Source organism: Acanthaster planci, linkage group LG10 (assembly GCF_054643075.1).
Source record: "Acanthaster planci isolate LZ-2023a linkage group LG10, COTS_SCS, whole genome shotgun sequence".
Taxonomy (NCBI): Eukaryota; Metazoa; Echinodermata; class Asteroidea; order Valvatida; family Acanthasteridae; genus Acanthaster; species Acanthaster planci.
Window position 1 is genome coordinate 12,360,253 of NC_141786.1, and position 19,756 is coordinate 12,380,008.

The following is a 19,756-nucleotide window of genomic DNA, read 5'->3' on the forward strand; positions in this document are numbered from 1 at the left end:
TTCAACTTACATGTGTTTTTTCGTAATAATTTGAAGTGGGTGAGGTTTATTTAAGTCACCTTAAACCTTGCAGTTTGGTAACTGTTGCTTCGTAAGGCAGTATAGATTATTGTTGTACAAGTCTACAACCGCCGTTGTGTTGTGTTCCAGTTACGAAGATTGTAATTGCTTGTGTGGTCAAGACTTATCAGTTGTAAGCCATCAGTAGATTATTTATTTAGACCTGAGGGTTACCCTGATCACTTTGAGGGATACCTGGTTATTTTGAGGGTTACGCTAATCATTATGAGGCTTATTCTGGTGTAGGTTAAGGAAAACGCTGATTAATCACGTTTGTGGTGCAGTTGACCATGTAGGACTACCTCCCCGTGAGGATAATTCTGTTATACAGTTAATAGTTGTTGTAAATAACGGATAACAGAGCACTGACATTGAATAAACCAATCATATAATTGCCTTGGAAATCACTGGTTACCGTGAGATTTAGTTCAGTCCTGTATCATTTATTGACATTTATGGTAATCTTTATTGGGATCAAATTACCTAATCACAGAGCAGTGTTAAACCTCCACCAAACGAACAGCCCCTAAGGCATAGTCCACCGTTCTTTAACTGATGGGCAATTCCGTATGGGAAATGAGAAAAATGGCTAATTTTATAGTTGATCAAATAGAAATTAAATTGACTTTGATTTGTTAATAAATGTACACTTGGCATGGAGCAAAAAACCGTTTTTGAAAATAATGTTTGGTTTCCCGGAAAATCGAATTTGAAATTTGATATTCTTTTTGGCTTATATTAAGGACCCCTGAAGCTAAATACAATAAAATGTCCTAAATGCTTATCTAATCCCTCTGAATAGTCTATAGTTGCAAAGGTTTAGAGCCATAGATGCTTGTGCCAGAGGCACTTCCTTCCTCTGGATATGGTACTTGAGAGAGAAAACTACAAAATTTGGGTTGAACTACATGTAGCTGTAATTCCATTACCAAAAAGTTACAGAAGTTTTTCTCCTGGCCCTTATTTCTTTCAGACTCATTTCACCATTGCAGATTTTCTTCCTTAATCTGCCTACTAATAACCTTGAACATAAATTCTCAAATACAAAAATTTACTCCTATGAAAACATTGGTAACGGAATTACATGGGTAACGGGATTCCATTGCAGAATCGTGTATGTCTTGAGGCCGTGTTTTGGTCAAAGAGTGCAGCAATCACAATTATTGTCTTTATTTTACATGTACCACTAGAAGGCAGCAATTGATGACTTATTTGCATATGCACATGGTAACCTCCCTCCATACATTGCACGTGCATCTACAAGACTACAAATTTGGAGAGTGGGTATGTTTAAAAATGAACTTGTTATCTGGTTGGGGTTACTTTAATCAAATAAAATCTAGGAAGAAGATGCGCATGAAATTACTGAACATGCTGCAGACCAGAAATCCGCACTTACTGCTCAACCTGACATAATGGGTCATAAGTCGCCAGTTGTACTGAATTGTCAAGGTACCTAGTACTCACGCTCCTGTTTACATTTATCAGTATTTTCAAACTGAATGATGCGTTAAAATCTGAAAATGATCTATCAAGTGTATATAACAAAGCAACATGCAGAAGTTTTCCTTAACTCAATATGTAGGATCATGTCAATTTTAAAGTATAAAACAGTGTATAACATTCCTTTGCTAAATGGTTTGGTTTTAAAAGTTGGTAATGTTACTTTTAAATGTTTCCTACAGGGAGACAAGGGTGGATCATCCACGAAACTTGCACTGCAACCTATGCAATTTCAACGATTGCAACTCACCCGACAAAACCGACTTACTTGCGATGTATGAGGCAACTGATTCATACGAAAACATGAGTCGTGTCTTCTTCCCATAATAAGGAACAGTATTGAAATTGCAAAAACGTTGGCAAGGAAGTCAACATTTGTCGCCTGTTTTTGGTTTCAAGCACTGCCACAGGTGGCCCAGTGCATTCCCCTATGATTACGGAAGGTGGTATGTGGCCAACCCAGAGTGGTATAAAATCGGGAACCTGGGTGACATCGTGCAGGATCTTGCTCATAGCAGGAGTGATCCAAGAAATGGGGACAACACCAAGGCCAACGGACATCGTTATAATTCAATTGCTGATGAGGCAATCTTACCTATAATATATGACCTGTGTCACATTGCACCACACATTCTACATATATTGTTGGGATTGGTAGTTCGGTACTACGATTGCCTTGAAGAATTTTATACAGAAAAAGACTGAGGTTAGTCCATATTAGCAGGATGAGGGTTTGTATCAGGAATGGATGGAAGTTTCAGGGGATGCGGAGGAGAAGTCACGCGAGTATGATGAAGTCCTGAGTATATGCAAAGCATGAAGAAAAGCTGCTTTCGGCTTTTGAAATGTTATCAAAGGCACAAGGTCCACTGGATTGCAGGATCCATGTGCGTACCCAGTCACCCACTTGTTTCCATTCTTTGAGATTCCCTAGTTTCGGGTGTCCTCGAGGGTAGTGGGTAAAAGTCTTTTCAAAATATTGTATTCCCGGTCCAGATCCTCCTGCTCCGCTGTCGTGAAGCTTCGGATCGTCTCCAGGAAGCTGCTCTCGAGTTCCAGGTGCTTTAGGCATCTCCGTCAGACATGCTTGTGCCAGTGTCTGGTCTGGGGCTCCTGGCTTTTGTTCCACTTAAATGGCTTCAGTGCTTGAGTAAATTTGAGGGAAAACAACTAAAAAACATAACAGGACTGCAGATTATCTTCTCAGAATTCAGGCAAACTGGTCTTCAATGTCTCCATTGAAATACATAATTGCTAGCATTTTTGTGTTTTGCTGGGTTAGACTCTCCCTTCTGTCGTTGAGGTGTTTATACTGCAAAAAGCTGCGCTCATTGTCAACACTAGCAACGGGCATCCAGATGATCTCTTTGGCGATGGCAGACAGGTTGGGGAATCTGCCTGTCATGGATTCCCAGAACTTGGCAATGTTCAGTAACTCCACGGGAACGTCCTGCATTGGCACCAGTCTTTAATGTATTGGGCACTCTCTTGTACCGTCAACCAAGGGGAAGAACCGTTTTGGTTGGGATGCGCAGCATCTCATCTCTCGCTCAATTCCAAAAGGGAACACCTGTTTATGTTCTTGAACCAGTACGTGATCTGGAGTTTGTACAAAATAGGTATTGGGTTGTCGTTGGCGTATAGATAGACCGGCAATTTGATCAGCACCTCCAGGCTGCCTATACTAAAGTAACCCATCAAGGAAGATACTACAGATTGCGTGGAGACAACTTTCAACAACACATCCCAAATTCCTAAAGAGGGCAGGGGAGGCATTCCTTGAGAGGGGGAGGGGAATATTAGCCAAATTTACATGAAAAAGTCCAGCTTGCTTTTATCTGAATAAACTTTTTTTGCTGGGGATATTGGGGCTGTTTGTTTTCAAATGAGAAGTGGGGGAAAATATACAGCCCTTAAAATTTTACAGTTAGGTATAGGCTTAATGTGTGGCTGCAGTGAATTTTTCTAAAATACAATTTTTCTTCAACTTTATATTGTGCTTCAATGTATGAAAACCCTCCATTTCCAATTTTTTCAAAACATTAAAAAATGCATGTTTTTAAACCAAAATTATCCACACCTTCCTAGACAACTGAGGCCATTCAGGGGAAGACATGGTTCAGTGCATAGGTGTTTCTGTTCAAATCGGAAACCCAGAATTTCTGGAAAGGGATTGATGCTTTCCTATTGCTCTGCACATCAACAACGAAGAATCAGCAAAGAAGAAAAAACTGAGTCCAGAAAAATCAACAAATATGCAGCCCTTTTTATTTACAAATCAATGTAACCTCGAGGCTTTTTCTGAGATGACATCACAGTTTTGCTCAACAAGAATGTAGAAATTATTTGTTGAAAATAAGGTTAACTGAGACACACGTGCACTAGATTTGAAGGTTTGTCTTAAACAGAATTGGTTACAGCTGCCCTTTAATATATAAGACCCCCTTAAGACGACCAATAAGTGAAAAGCTGTTCTTGCGCTGACCAATTGAGTAAAACCTGGACTTACGTTGACCAAGACAGCCTGTATTGAAATACAAAGCAGTTTCTAGTTGCTGCAAAAGATAATTATTCAGTGGCATTGCCAGCTTGTTATGGGGTGGGGGGTGGGGGGAAAATGGGGCGCAATATGGGCGATCCATGGCCAGTTTAGCTCCGTGACCTTACCCGTGGTTTGCCCCTCTATCTCTGTCGGTGCAAGAATCTTGCTTAACAGGCGAATGCAATGCCGCTTGAGTAAGCCGTCAATTACAGACTGCATGGTGACATTGTGAAAAATTTCGAAGGGGATAACCATCAGTTCCCAGGTGGCAAGCCATTCTCGCCAAATAGGGACACGAAAAAACCCATCCTACTAGCTCTGAGAAATGCATGGTTATTGGGTTGCTGGGGGTGTTTGTTTATTGTTCACATAAGAGGGGTGGGGAGCAATACACTCCCTTTCAAAATCTTAGTTAAGTGGGCTTAAAGTATAACACCCTCTTAAGACGACCAATAATTGAAAAACTTATGCAGAGTAAAACCCGGACTCACGTTGACTACATCTTGAATTGAAAAAACACCAGTTTGTATTCAACATTGAAACATTTTGAATAGATGTTTGTACATTTGTTTGTTTCCAAAAAAGAGATGGGGATCAATACACTCCCTTTCAACATTTTAAGTTAAGTATGCTTTATGTATGTCTATCATACTTGGGCCGCACAGCTTGATCAGCGTAATCCACCCAGAATTGATGCTGTTTTTTTGGACATGAGCAAAGCCTTTAATCCGCATGCCCCATGACACACTTCTGCATAAGCTCGCTTCTGGGTTCAGCATAGGAGGTGCTCTCTGGAGTTGGATAAAAGATTTCTTGGTGGGCCGACTTCAGAGAGTGACTTTTGTTGGTCGAACCTCGGAGTGGTCTTTGGTGAAGTCCGGGGTTCCTCAGGGCAGTGTTTTGGGGCCCCTACTTTTCAACCTTTTCATCAATGACATTTCCCGCAACATTAACTCACCTTGTGTTTTGTTTGCAGATGACGTACTATTATATCGTTCCATTCGTACAGATTTGGATGTCTCTGAACTTCAGAATGATCTTAATGAGCTGAGTGCTTGGAGTGCCTCTAATGGTATGACCTTCAACACATCTAAAACTAAAATTATGCACATTTCCCGTAAGCGGGCTCAGTTCTTTCCAGCTTACATTCATTCCGGCACTGCTCTCACAGCATCAAACACGGTCAAATATCTTGGCGTCACTCTAAGCGCTCAGCTCTCATGGAATGACCACATTAAATCTGTCAGCTCATCAGCCAATTGTATGCTCGGGTTTATCAAAACCGTGGCTTTTAATGCCTCTGTACACGCTAAACTGGCCCTTTATAAGGCTCTTGTTCTCCCCATCGTAGAATATGGACTTCCTGCTTGGCTGCCCCAAACAAAGAAGCAGGATGATACGCTAGAAAATATTCAACGACGTGCCACTCGATTCATTTTAGGTCAGAAACCTGGAGTTATGTCTTACACAGAGAGACTTGAGATCCTCAACTGGTCAACTTTATCCAATCGCCGTAATTTTGCAGTGTTGTCCCTTGTATGTAAATGTCTTCTTAATCTTGTCAAGTGTGAAATGTGTCAGACTAAGGTTACCGTGAATTCCAGACATACCAATATTGTTAGTTTTAATCATCTCCAGGCTAGAACACAATCTCTTCATTTATCCTGCTTTCATCAGTTTCCCCGGTTGTGGTCTAATCTCCCTGAACACGTTTCTAACACTCTTATTTTGAAACCTTTTTTCACAATTCCTGGTAGTATTGAAAAATACTGTCCTTTACCCTGATTCTTAGGCTTGTTTTTTGTTCTTGTTTATTTGTTTTATTTTGTTTTGTTTTTACATTTAGGCCTACTGCTATTCAATTCATGTAGTGTGGAAGTTCTTCTTTTATCTCCATTTTATATCTTTTTGCCTCATGTTTGGCTACCCTTGTTCTGTTAGTGCAATCCTCTATTCATTATTTTGTTTTTGTTCCCATATGCAATCTCATAATGTCATTTATTGTATGTGTATATCCTGGATAATTTTTTTATTATTATTCTGCTTTTTAAATATTTAATTACAGAAGAAGTAACGCTTTATTGTTGGATGTATTTATTTATTTATTGTTTAATTTATACAAGGTGCCATAAAGTATTTTTAAATGTGTGTTTTCTAAATTTTATTCTTAATGTCTTCATGTTCAGTGTTTTTACATGTACATGTATATACTTATTTTATTAATTTGTTAATTTCCCACATCTTGATGTGGGGAGACAGGTCTGTGACCACAGTGATTCCGTATTACTTTTGTCTCCCCTATGCCCATCTTGCTTGTGATGTATATTGAATTTTTGGCAGGAATAAATAATAATAATAGTAAAAAGCCTTTATACAGGCTTTATGTATATTTAAATTTCAAAGCCTACATGTGTGTTTATCCAAAATGATCAAATTTTATGAAAAAAACAATTATTGACACAGTTGCAGATCCCATCATTGTCAAACCCGGCACAAACATATTTGATTAAAGTAAACTTCACCTGGTCTTGTTCTGTCCGCAGCTGACATGGCTGAGGAATATGAGCTGCTTCGGGATGTTGTCAGCTGATTTCCGATGGGTCCTGCAAGTACAAGGATTATTCTTTATATATGTAAGTTTGTAAAATCAACTTGCCACTTGGCCCATTTATTTTAAAACTTACCGGTGATTGGTCTGGGTAGTCCTATTCGATATGCACTTTTTGATGTTAAAATATCAGGAAAAAAATCACGTTATACATGTATGTCATTCCTCTGTCATACAGAATTTAAAGCATGCATGTCCACTATCAAGAAAAGGTAAGATTAAATGGAGTGCCCCTCGGTGATTAAAAGAGGGAGCCCATACATCTTTCATCATTCCTCATGAATGAAAATAAAAAATGGCCATAAAAGGTCTTTATTGTACCAGTTGACTGTTGTAATTTGAATGTGTAACTGCACAAGACTTTGATATGCATGAAAAAAAATTAATGTACCTTGTGCTACATGACCATCAATTTTGCTGAGGTAGCCACCAACTATATATAACAGGTTTTGCCCTTACCCAACTTATATATTAATAAGCCCTGCATACTCAGTGCTTGTCCGAGAGGTTGCCAAAAAAAAAAAACCTCAAAAGCTTACTCGGGTGGGACTCGAACCCACAACCTCCTGCTTACTAGTGCAAATGTCTTAACCACTCGACCACCGAGCTTGCCGGGGGCTGGCCGGTCCGAGTCAAATGAAGCAGCGGATACCGCGAACTATTTTCAAGATGTATTTTGGGGGGGGGGGCGTTGGGGAGATGTTAATTATATATAACAGGTTTTGCCCTCACCCAACGTATATATTAATAAGCACTGCATGCTCAGTGCTTGTCCAAGAGCTTGCGAAAAAAAAAAAACCTCACAAGCTTACTCGGGTGGGACTTGCTGGGGTCGAGTCGAGTAAAAAAAATACATCTTGAAAATAGTTCGCGTTACCCGCTGCTTCATTTGACTTTGCCGACCACGGCAAGCTCGGTGGTCGACGGGTTAAGACATCTTCACTAGTAAGCAGGAGGTCGTGGGTTCGAGTCCGACCCGAGTAAGCTTGTGAGGTTTTTTCGCAAGCTCCCGGACAAGCACTGAGCATGCAGTGCTTATTAATATATACGTTGGGTAAGGGCAAAACCTGTTATATATAATTAACATCTCCCCTACGCAAAAAATATATACAACCACCAACTGTTACTATTTCCTTGATGGCTGCAGGACATTGGTAGATGTTCTGATTTATTTCGGCAGAGTGATCCATGTGTTTGCAAGAACACTCCGTTCATTCTCAGGAACATCAAATAGAGAGTAGAGCGTTGAAGCCCTGTGTCTGAACTTGGTGGCGGTAATCAGATGAGGGCTTTTCAGCTGTTCGCCCATGGACTGTGTCACTTCTTTTATTGCAACCCAACCGTTCACGTGGTCCATGGACCTTTGGGTGAAGAGGAATAAGAATTCATTGTTGGGACAAACACCAGCTTCTTTTCTGTTGTCTATGAGCATCTCAATTGGAGTCATACAGTCTTCCGGAATTTAAACTGGCACAAGTTTCCTGGACCCCTTACCTCGTTGGTAAGTCAACCTGAATGACTTCAGGAGGGATTTCTCCAGCGGGTCATCCACTGTTTGCAGCAGTTGCAGATCCACCCAGGACTGCCGCTTCGCATCCTCCCATTCTTGCAAGGTGAGTCTTGATGGTTCGCCACCCCGTCTTGCATTAAAAAGTGTCAGCCTGCTGACAATGAGGGCACGCATCTTTTTGAACTCGTGGCTATCCCACTTCAAATATGGATCCTCAATCATGTTTTCCATGGCGCTTATGGTGAAAGCCTTCGAACTTGCTATGTTCTCCTCTAAGGGCATCGACTGTGGCTTCCTGAGGACAGCCTGCCGCTTGTTTTCAACTTCGTACTGGGTTAGGCCAAATACGTACTCCCAGCTTAGATCTATGGCCTTGAGGAATCTGTCAACCTCCTTTGACTTCTGAAGTTCGTTGTTAACGATGTACAGTGCCCTCATTACCCTTGCAGATTTTTTTAGCAGGAAGCCGAGACCTAGCTTCAAGCCTGCCTTTATGCCGCCGCCTTCTTTCTCTGCCATGACTTGCAAGGCCTCTTCCAGTTCTGTAAATCTTTGGCGGTCAAGCAAATCGTCACCACCAAGACTCTTATTGGGTGGATGGTGGGCATCTTGGAAGGCGACCACCAAGTTTGCTAGTCGCCTCATGTTGTTCATGACAGCCTTACGGTCCTTGCTTGATTTGTTCCACATTCTTTTGCCGACCTGTGTGATCATTTTGTCTGTACGACAGATGTTGCCAACGACGTCAGTCCGAAACCTGTCCAAAATTGACTTTCAGAATTTGTCATCACAAGGAGCACTGTCCATACTACCGGTAAGTGATGTTACAGGTACACTTTGAATATATATGCAAGTGCACTGTCACTGCAGGTCTGCTTGTGTCGCCAGATACATTTGTTGCTGTAAAAGCCGTTACAATTGCTGCACATTACTATGTTATCCTGTGTATTTTGGAATCTCTCTCTCAAGAAGTCAGTGTCCCCATGTGACTGTATCCTCTTCTGTTTTTCATTGTAAATTCCATCCTTACGAAGCTGGGTTATTGCCCTCAGCATCTCTGGCCGTGGCAAAAGCAGCGCAGCTTTTACAGCTTCTTCTTTTTTGTGCTTTCGTTTCATAGTCGCACAAGCTGTGCTTGCATCTCCCCACAGAAAACGCATGGTCTCTTTGGTCTGTTTGATTTCAGTGTTTCCTAAAAAAAAGTACAAACAAGCAAAAGAGATTTAGAGAATGATACAGAATATTCTAGACTACTTCATTCATAAAATTAGGCCGCTGAACTGTAGAACAAGTTCCCACTGGGAATTTGTTACAAATATGACAGTACCTTTCTCTTCCCACACTCCTAAAAAAAATATGGGCTTGAGTGCAGATCTGGGGTATAGATTTTGTTTCGGACTCACACCGTCATGCTGCGTATAAAAGTAACTGGCATGCATAAGATACATTTATGTTATCTGTGTTTTGTAAAAAGTTTTTTGTGTCTAAGCAAATTTTTGAACATTTTCTTAAATGACATATTTCGCCTTGGCTATAAATATTCATAACAGTATGTATAATACCCAACAAATACCGTAAATACCCACGTACATGTATGAGGCGCATTTTATTCGCTGCGGCAAAAATCAAATTTATCTGCAGCAACTGTAACCAATCGATGGAATGTCCGACTCACCCAACAAGCAAGCTTGCACAAACAATAAGTATTTTTGTACGTGTACACCAATTCAAGAATTTTATACGCAGGCCTCAACCTTAACTTTTTGAGGGGCAAGGCCAACTGGCCTTAAGTGCCTCCGAAAATCACAGGGCACTGCGGCCAAACTGGCAAATTTGAAATTTTGCACATGGAAAGATAGGGTTTTTGAATACCATTGTTTTTAATGCATGATATTAATTAAACTGTACAAAAAGGTATGATTATGAATGCTTACATGGCCTTTATTTACAGAAATAAGAGAAAACAGTTACTAGTCTGTAGGTTCTACTGTTTGCATCCGTGCGAGTGCATATGTCACTTCAGTGTTCTTCATGGCCTTAGACAGTATGGTGTGGGTTCCGATATTTGCATTTACAAGAAATTGTTAGTAATTAGCATATTTGGGTGTTGTTTACTTTGGTACAAATCCATTAATTTGTTTCATATTTTAATTTAACTGTTTTGAAAAAAATGAAGAATGGTGATTGCTTTTTAAGCTCAAGGAGTAGCCTAGCTTGTGGAAATTTCCTGTGTTAGAAAATCCAAGAGATTATCACTGGCATGGGTGACGGGATCAAGTACTTGCTGCCTAAAAACCACGATTTTTCAGTTTATACTAGAGCAAGTAGCTCCAACATTTTAAAGGAAGTGTACGGGATTTGCGCACCTCAGAACTCGGGACTACCGAATTTCATTGAAATTTCCTAATGTAAGGAAAGCATATAATGCAAAAAAGCAATTTGCAAAATTTCTTCTCCTAAAGTGCTGCCGTTCTTGAGAAAAATCAAAATGTTGTCAATTTTCCAAAAATGGTTCGTCCGGACAATCTTTGGAAAATGCGCTACGTTCAAATCTCACAACTGTTTACCAGAGCAGCTCTACACCAACAGGCGTTATCGTCAGTGCATAACGCCAAATTCAAAAATGTGCACGCAGGCTGGACCGGCTCTTGGATGGAAGAGTCTACCGCTATGTTAGCGGGTAGCATTAAAAACAACCGTGAACACGCTTATTGTACAACTCAAACGTGTTATAAACTGGCAAAAGTCAATGTAGAATTGTACTTGGTAAGCTCAAAGAGAATTTTGATTGATGTTCAGTTAAAATTTCTAAATGAAATGGTGCTTTCTCTTGCAAAACGGTATATTGTCTTATAATCACCCCCTCAGAAGTAATGGTACAGCCCAACCCCAAAAAACATGGCTACTTGTTTTTCGAGTTCGTTTCAACGGCCGTTTTGGGGGACAAAATATGCTATTTCCAGACATTTCTTTTCCCGTTATCCTACACAAGGGACCTGTACGCCCACAATACTCGAGTATTTGTCACATTTACTGATTGGAATGGTGTTTTGACATGCAACTACAGCGTGTGGACAGCGTGCAGGCTGTCATTTGACCGTGCATCGGACGGAGGCGAGTGCATGTGCAGCGCGGGCGGCACTTTGGTTGGAGCGTGTCGCGGTGCTGTGACACTGAGTGAGTCGTGATCGCGGTTGCTATACTACAGGATCACGCATTGTTCATATTTCGAATCCACGCCACGACATTGTATTTTTAAAAGAAGGGAACGAAATTTCAAGGTAAATTTGTCGGGTTTGATCCAGAAATAACAGAAAATGAGGTCATGTTTCTTGTCTGACTTCAAATCCGGATCTCTGCTGCGTGTGCAGATGCTGTGAAAACGTCCTGTGGTCCATGGATTTTTGCATGCAAATTTACGCGAGCAGCTCCGTAAGCTGAAAAAAAGATCAATTTTTCTCTTGATTTTGCTCGAGACTGATACCAAAATATGGAATAAAACAATGGATTTGTACTTACAGTGAATAAAAACGACAAAAATCTGCTAATTTCTAAAAATTACTGCAATTGAAAATGCGTACAGGATTTTCAATTGCAGTAATACGCCCCTGCACTCGGTCGAAACACTCTATCGGACAGTCCCGGAAATTGGGTATCAAACCATATCTTGGTTTGAAAGATATTCTTGAGGAAAGCAGCCGTCATGCCCGGCGTCTGCCACAAGTTATACACCATCACCTTATCGGCCAGTTCGGTCGAGATGGATTCGTCGGCATACATGAGGTCATGTATCCTACATACATTGTCTACATGGTTGACTGGCTTGCGGGAGAAGTCTCGGGTCCCCGGACCACAAAAGTTATACCCCAATAAATGGACCGGTACCGGAATAAAAGGTTTATCCGCTTCTTCTTGATCCATCAGATAGGGCTGTATATCGTCATAATTGAGTTGGTTGGGCGGTTTTGAATAAGGATCTCTCCAATTGAATCCGTGTTCGGCTTCTCTATCCCTATTTCTATTCTGCCATTCGACTGTCAAGAGACGTACCCAGTTCATTCGTTTACGTACCGTTCTATCCCAAGACGATTCCTGTTGCCACGGCGGCTCCGGCCGTAAGTGATTCTCTCCCAACTGTATCCCGTCATCCTTGATGTAATCCACTTTAATCGGTGTGGGTGCGTCCAACAACATTTCGGCAATACCTTCCTGCAGATGGATGGGCAAATTGTTGACCCTCCAATCCAGGATGAGCAGCCCGTCGCTCCCGTCCTTGGCCCATCGTAGTCTCACCGGCGGCATCGTTTAGCTGGTCGTCCTTTTGTACCGTCGGGGTTTGCGTTTGGGCATCACACCTCGGATGACTCTGCTTAATTCCCTCAACGTACGCAGTAAGCACTCGTAATATAGGTATCGCCACCTGATTGACATGCCACAAGAGACACGCAGTCTGCGCAAGCGTGATACACCAGAGAACCTCTCGCATCAGATGCATGCTCTCAAATGACTCACTAGGACACTTTGTTTCAGGTTCCATCCCCACCGGAATATTCCATTTTCTGACCGGGGGTCTCTCATTGTTTGTTTCATCCCATGTCCCTAATACAATACTACTCCCCTCGAAATTAACACATACAGTGGGGGTGACAATTTCTACTAAATTAATTTAATAAATAAACTTTAGTTTAGGTGATGTTTATCGGTCATTATGGTAGATGGCCTGGTATCCGTACAGAGGATCCCTCACCCAGTTGACATTGTCCCATGCTGTGGGTTCCCTGTCTGTTGTTTCCCTGTCCCAGTCGGCCATGCATGCCGGTCCTGCCCTGCGTTCTGCTTCGGCTGCTTCGAGGACTTGATTGGCTTCATCGACAATCTGACAAATGTTCAGCAGCTCTGTGTCTCCCTCTGAACTGATGGTGATGACTTCGTTTTCCATGTCACTCATAGAGTCCTTGACCGTATAGGTATCTATGACTTCAGCCGGTGGCTCATAGTGTTGGCTGTATAGGTCTTGGGAGGCAGCGGTGACCATGGTGATGTCTTGTGGTTGCTCCTGACTGATGGCAGTCACCATAGTAATGTCCGGTAACTCACTACTGACTGACTCTGTACTCGTGTGGAGGGGCTCTACTCCTGGCATGGTGGGTACTGTTCCCGATCGCCACGACCAATTATCAAAATCAAAGCCTCCATGGCTGCTCTGGTTTGAGCTCGGAGGGCTTGGGCTTGGGGAGGTGGTACTGGTGGCAGGTGGGGTTTCGGAGATTGCAATGATTGGCTCGTCTATCTCGGTTATGGTCTGAAAGAGCCTCCTTCTCTTCTGCGTCACCTCGTGTCCCGGGCTCAGGTCCAGGGGCGGGCGCTTCGGGGCCGGTGGTGTTGGTGGTATCGGCGAGTCGCTCCCTGACGAACTTGCGCATGATGGGGCTGAGCTGCTAGTCTGACTGGGCACTTGTCTGATACTGCTCTGTGTCGACCCACCTGCTCTGGCTGATCCTCCGCGGATGGATATATCGTCCTCTTGGAGTTGCTCAATCAAGTAGTGCCATACACAGGGGTGACATTTCTTAGAGACCTTAGCCAATAAGGGACATGCCTTTAGGTTTCTATAGAGGAGGCATCTGTTTTCAATGGCCTCTTGTTCACTCGGTGCCCATTTCCACAATTCGTGGTTGGCTGTTGCAATGACAGGTGTTCTTCGGAGGAAAGCCTCCTTCTGGTGCTTCACTGGCACCATCGTTTCACTCCCTTCCAAAATGACCTTGGCCTTTTCAATGATCGATTGATCCAGGTAGGGTTCATTCAAGACAATAAGTCTTTTATCGGGGCACTCGGCCCACAAAAAGGCATATCCCGAAGCCCCACATGTAATGTCTCCTACATGTACACAAAGATCAGCTAAACTGGTAGCCAGCCATGTCTTACCCGCGTTGCTTGCTCCAATGAGGGCCAGGGTGTTCAACTTGGGTAAAGTCATGTCGACTACCCGTTGTACATCTTCTACCAAGAGTTCAAGAGGTAAGTCCTGAAATTGACACCACTCTCTAATGACTTGGGCAGAGGCTTCTACACTGAGATGGCTGTGGCTTCCGTTGGGGTGTGCTTCGTTCCACTTGTGCGTCAGTTCGGTCAGGTTGGCATCGATGATGCTGTTCTGGCTCAGGGCTAGGGCTTTTCTAAATTTAATGTACCAATTTTGGGCAAAGTAAGCCCGTTCTAACTTACCCGCTACCAAGTAATCCTCATATCTCATGGCACGGTAAATGAAATCGTTGCTCGACCGAGGTTGATATTTATCAATGAGGTACTTAATTAATTGAAGCTCGGTCATTTCGTCGAGATCGGGTGGTGGAGGAGCTCGTGTAGGATCCGGTTTGGGGGGTCTCATAGCACCCCTCTCATGCTCTTTTCGCTCTCTCATTTCTTCAATCTCTTGAGCACTAGGCTCAATCTTGAAGAGGGAGCACCTCTCTTCAAAGAGAGGGGGTAAATGTTCCACCACTTTTTTGCGTGGTGGAATACGTAGGTAGCTGACAATGGAAGCGGGGTTCTTTACCGCCTGACATGTAATGTCCATACAGAGACATTTCAAGTTTCGACTCAGTTTCTTGAGGCGATAGTCGTTCTTTTGCTCTGCGTGTGTCGCTACCAACAGGTGGTAATGTCTACCACTGTGTTTACACTTGGACCCTCCCAATTTAGGGTCATGCTCAAAGAGCTGCCACTGGTAGTCCATCAAGCTCTCCATACACACCTTTTCGACCACACTTAATTGGGCATCTGCGTGCCAGTTTGCTCTAAAGATAATGGCACTATAGTAATAGGTCTCTTTATAATTGATTTTGCCCTTGGCCGGCATCACTTCGTGCCCATTTGGCGCCTGAGCCAATCGAAATGCTTGCAAGTTGTTCACCCGCGCTGTCAACATCGCTTGTGCCATCTAAAATGCATGAGAAGTCAGGGTACCATACTAGTAATGACAGACTACTCATTAAATATTCAAATATGCAACACAGTAATATGCAAATGAGGTCAATCAATGATGTCATTTCATTAATATGCAAATGAGGTCAACTATTACGTCATCAGTGATGTCATATGTGACGTCATCATATGAATACGCAAATGAGATAAAAAATGTAAATCATGACGTCAGAGGTCACGTGACCTGAGGAAACAAGACTAACCCCAAGGATGACGTTAGACGAGAGATAGAGGGCGCTGTTTGCTCATTGTGACGTCACAATGCTTAGACGCAGACGCGTTGCCATAGCAACAACGCGTTACCTTGACAACGCGCGCTTGGCCCTAATCGCGCGCTATGCGTCTTTGGTGTGGAGATCGAGACGGCAGATTCGAGAAATCTCCGTTGTCGTCTAAGCGGGGCGTAAGACGGATAATCATAACAATATATTTCCACATGTCTTCCATTCACTCTGTGCTCTCTGGCTTTATTTCGCAATGCATCATGGGATCTCCTAAACTATTCTCTTTTAACAATATTAATTTCGGAGAAAAGTACATTCACCCCCCTCTCTCTTTCGCAATGCATTGTGGGATCTCCTAAATTAGTTTTATATCTGTAGATTAGTTTAGTAGAATAGTACATTCACCCTTTACATAATATCCATAAACATATCCTCTTCGTCTTCCATGACATCTGCATAAAAAAACTCGTTGGGACCTTCTTCCAAATCGACCAGCTCTTGTCCCATACGTGACATATCTGAATCTACTGTACTGCGCAATACCCCTTCGGTATGTACAAAGTGTCCGGTCTGATCACCTCCTCCTTTATCCAAGTGTAACATAATCTCCATGGGTGCTTCTGGAGCAGGTTCATTGAGATCTACAGGAGGAGGATCAATTCAAATGTCTATACGAAAACTGTTGCTCTCTCCCAACCGTTCGACGGTGAGTCCCCTAAATGTTCCGGCTGTATTGGTGTCACTGATGCGTCTCCACAGGCGTGACTCTCTCAATACATGAAATTGTTGCTCTGACATGCCGGCCACACCAGGTTGTCCAGACTGTTCTTGTTGAGCTCTCCGCCCCGCACCATCTTGACCGTTCCCGCGAGCTGCTGTGCGGCTGTCGGAATGGTACCCTTCATCGTGCGCAACATATCCTCTTCGTCTTCCATGACATCTGCATAAAAAAACTCGTTGGGACCTTCTTCCAAATCGACCAGCTCTTGTCCCATACGTGACATATCTGAATCTACTGTACTGCGCAATACCCCTTCGGTATGTACAAAGTGTCCGGTCTGATCACCTCCTCCTTTATCCAAGTGTAACATAATCTCCATGGGTGCTTCTGGAGCAGGTTCCTTGAGATCTACAGGAGGAGGATCAATTCAAATGTCTATACGAAAACTGTTGCTCTCTCCCAACCGTTCGACGGTGAGTCCCCTAAATGTTCCGGCTGTATTGGTGTCACTGATGCGTCTCCGCAGGCGTGACTCTCTCAATACATGAAATTGTTGCTCTGACATGCCGGCCACACCAGGTTGTCCAGACTGTTCTTGTTGAGCTCTCCGCCCCGCACCATCTTGACCGTTCCCGCGAGCTGCTGTGCGGCTGTCGGAATGGTACCCTTCATCGTGCGCTGTCCCTGACTGTCTGTCTCGGTGCTCCTGCTCACTCCAAAATGAGGCGCCGTCCAATCGTTGATGTCTTGCCCGTGAGCCATGGTCTCTATCTTGCACCAGTAGGTGATCTGCAGCTTGCACAAAATGGGTATTGGGTTGTCGCTCGCGTCGAGATACACCGGCAGTTTCATGAGCACCTCCGGACTGCCCTTCATCATGGGTCCCTTGAAGCTCGCCAGTCCCTTGCCTTGAAACTTTTCGACGGTCCATTCTTCTCCGTCGGCGCCGGTTGGTTTGACGTACAAAAGGCCCGGGTTGGCTCTCCCCGGAATTCATCTCCGGGTATCTGTCGGTGATTTCCTCCCCACCAATCATCTTCGTCCATAAAGACTTCGTAGTGGTTGAGATGACTGAGGAAATTCGTGACCAATTTAACGGCACCTCCTACGGACGTCACTTCGTCAATCATGGGTACTATATCGTGGATGGTAAATCCCTGCGCTGCAATTCTCCAAGCGCCGTGTAGCATATTGATCATGCCAAATTGATGGGGCGTCATACTTGCTCTCAGGTATTGGTAGGGGATGGAATGCATGCCGTGGTTGAGCACCCATTTTCCTCCCTGTTTGGAGATGCCTTCGTTGCGGGTGACTTCGAGGTAGTGCGTGAAAGTCTTTTCAAAGTAGTGGCCGCCCTGTCCAGATCCTCCAGCACCGCTATCGTGTTGAGTAGGATTGTCTCCGACGCCCTGCTCTCGGCTCCCAGGAGCATTCGCCTCAGACGACGCCATATCTTCCTCTGTTCGTGGTCTTTTGGGACGTCCCGGGCCTGGTTTAGTGCTTCCACCAGTCGGTTCGGCAGGTCTCTTGTCAGGTCGTGAATCACTCCCACTCGGTAAGTCAGGCTGCTCTCGATCAGCTCCATCCGGCACGGCTGGCAGCTCTGGTTCATCTGGCGGCTCTGGTTCTTCTGGTTGTACAGCTCCTTCTGGCTCGTCGGGTGGGGGTTGTGGTTCTGGGGTGTGCGCATGCTCAGGCTGTGGTCCATGGTGGTCACGCGGTCCGTCGGTGGGTGCCGGATCCACTAATGCTGCCGGTTCTACGGGTGCGACGGGCGCATCTCGACTTTCTTCTCCTGGGTCTTCGGTATAGTAGGTTCTATAGGTGAGTGGTTGCCACGGTGCTCCTTGCGCGCTATAGATATCACGAAACCGCTCCGCTTCTTCGGTGTAGTACCAAGACGTTTTAAGCACTTCCAACTTATCTTCAAACCATCGTCCCAAATCATCACTGGACCATTCGATGTACCCGTACCCAATGGGGGGCGGTGTAGCCGAATCCTTGCGGTAGATGTTTTCCCATTCTCGGTTGCCATACGCACGTAGTGCTGTACTAATCTCACCCGGTAGGTACGACTTGTCTACGTGGGTATGACCCGTCTGAACGGTATTCTCTCCCGGACTGTAATGAGGATTGCAGACACTACACTGGTAGTCGGCATACATGGTTCTCTTACGCTTCACGTAAAAGGGTCGACATATTCCGTATAAATAGCAGACGGCCTGTTGTCTTCCCGATGTGAGCGGCCACGCGTCCATCATAGTACTATCCCAAGGATCAGGACTAGGATCATTAGGCTCTTGCGGAATATCTACTTCATCTCTACAATAGACGAGTCGTCCCGGTCCTTCTCCATTAGGCGTCAGATTATCTACTACCTGTCTATGGAAGTAAGCCCCCTGTACGGCCAAGTCTTGCATTCTCGTAGATCTCTTCTCGTTTAGCTGCTACTCGTTCTAAACTCCAGGTGGTGGCCTGCTCCCATTCCGTCTGTAGACTGGGTAGTATAGGCGGTGGTCTCTTTCGTATGAGACTGTCTACTTGCACCAGCTTGCGTCCCTGTCTACTAATGAACCAATTCTCACGTCCCATTTACTTGTCTATTATTCTAGATGTTACAATTTCCTTATATTAGCTTCAAGACAGTTGTGTTTATCCAGGATTAAAATTGTAGATTAGCAAGGGAAGTAAAGACAATACTTGAATTTTACCTGCAGCTGTTTGACTTTGTAAAAAATTCAAATTCAAAAAAAATCTGTCAATGATACGATTTCGATGAGCTTCTCCATCCTGAAGTGGGCCATTATATGGGATCACGTCATGGTTGTCATCTTCAATGGAATCATACTACTCAATTTCTGGCTCCCCAAAGGTTTTTGACAAATTGAACAGAACACAGCACGCCCTTATAAAACGACATGCTCGTTCAGGATGAGCTCGGAGACCAACTGAAAGGCACGGGAATTTTTTTTTTCAGCTGGCCAATCGTCTGCTCAATCCGGACACGGGTTCGTCTGTGGCACCTGCAAAAACCCCAAAATGGAAACTAAATTTGCATAGAAGTCACCAGTTACAAAACAGAAGACAGAAAGGATATATTCAGTTGATCATGTCACTGATCGGGCATTTTATGCAATATCGACTGACAACTTGGAGAAAGAGTCACTGCCCTTTAAATATTGTGAATATACATGTACTATAAGGTGAGATGCTTTGAACACACCAGGATCCTGTCAAACAAGACTACCAATTTTGTTTTAATTTGAAACCCTTTGAAAATGCATGCCAACATCAGATATGCCACATTGATGAAAAGGTTTTGACTTCGTTTTTAATGTGGTCCTTATGTTTACCTGTTGTAGTGACGTTCAGCATTTGAGGTGGGATCTAGAATGGGCGTCATGAGCCATTGCCGCAGAGGGTAGCCCGTGTCACCAATAAGTACTCCATGAAGCCTGAAATTCAATGGTAAGAATTCACTCAATGAATTTATAGACTCCTTACAAGTACAAATTGCAATACTTGTTGCCATGTAGTGTCCAGTCAAAAATGAGCTTTCAGGTTTGCTTGAAGATAACATTCCAAGCATAACTGTATTCAA

At 43.6% G+C, this 19,756-nt stretch overlaps 1 protein-coding gene and 1 long non-coding RNA gene across 2 annotated transcripts in view; both read right to left on the reverse strand.

The window, feature by feature from the left end:
• Window positions 1-19,756, reverse strand: part of LOC147797773 (uncharacterized) — a 461,720-nt gene that overhangs the window by 421,505 nt on the left and 20,459 nt on the right. The window lies entirely within an intron of this gene.
• Window positions 8,175-9,046, reverse strand: LOC147797792 (uncharacterized). The gene has a single exon (XM_087141812.1). It carries the CDS (start codon window positions 8,935-8,937, stop codon window positions 8,176-8,178), a length of 762 nt encoding a protein of 253 aa, XP_086997938.1. The 5' UTR covers window positions 8,938-9,046; the 3' UTR covers window position 8,175.

Coding starts and splice junctions, on each gene's coding strand:
- LOC147797792 (XM_087141812.1), bottom strand. CDS start 8,937: ATGATCACACAGGTCGGCAAAAGAATGTGGAACAAATCAAGCAAGGAC.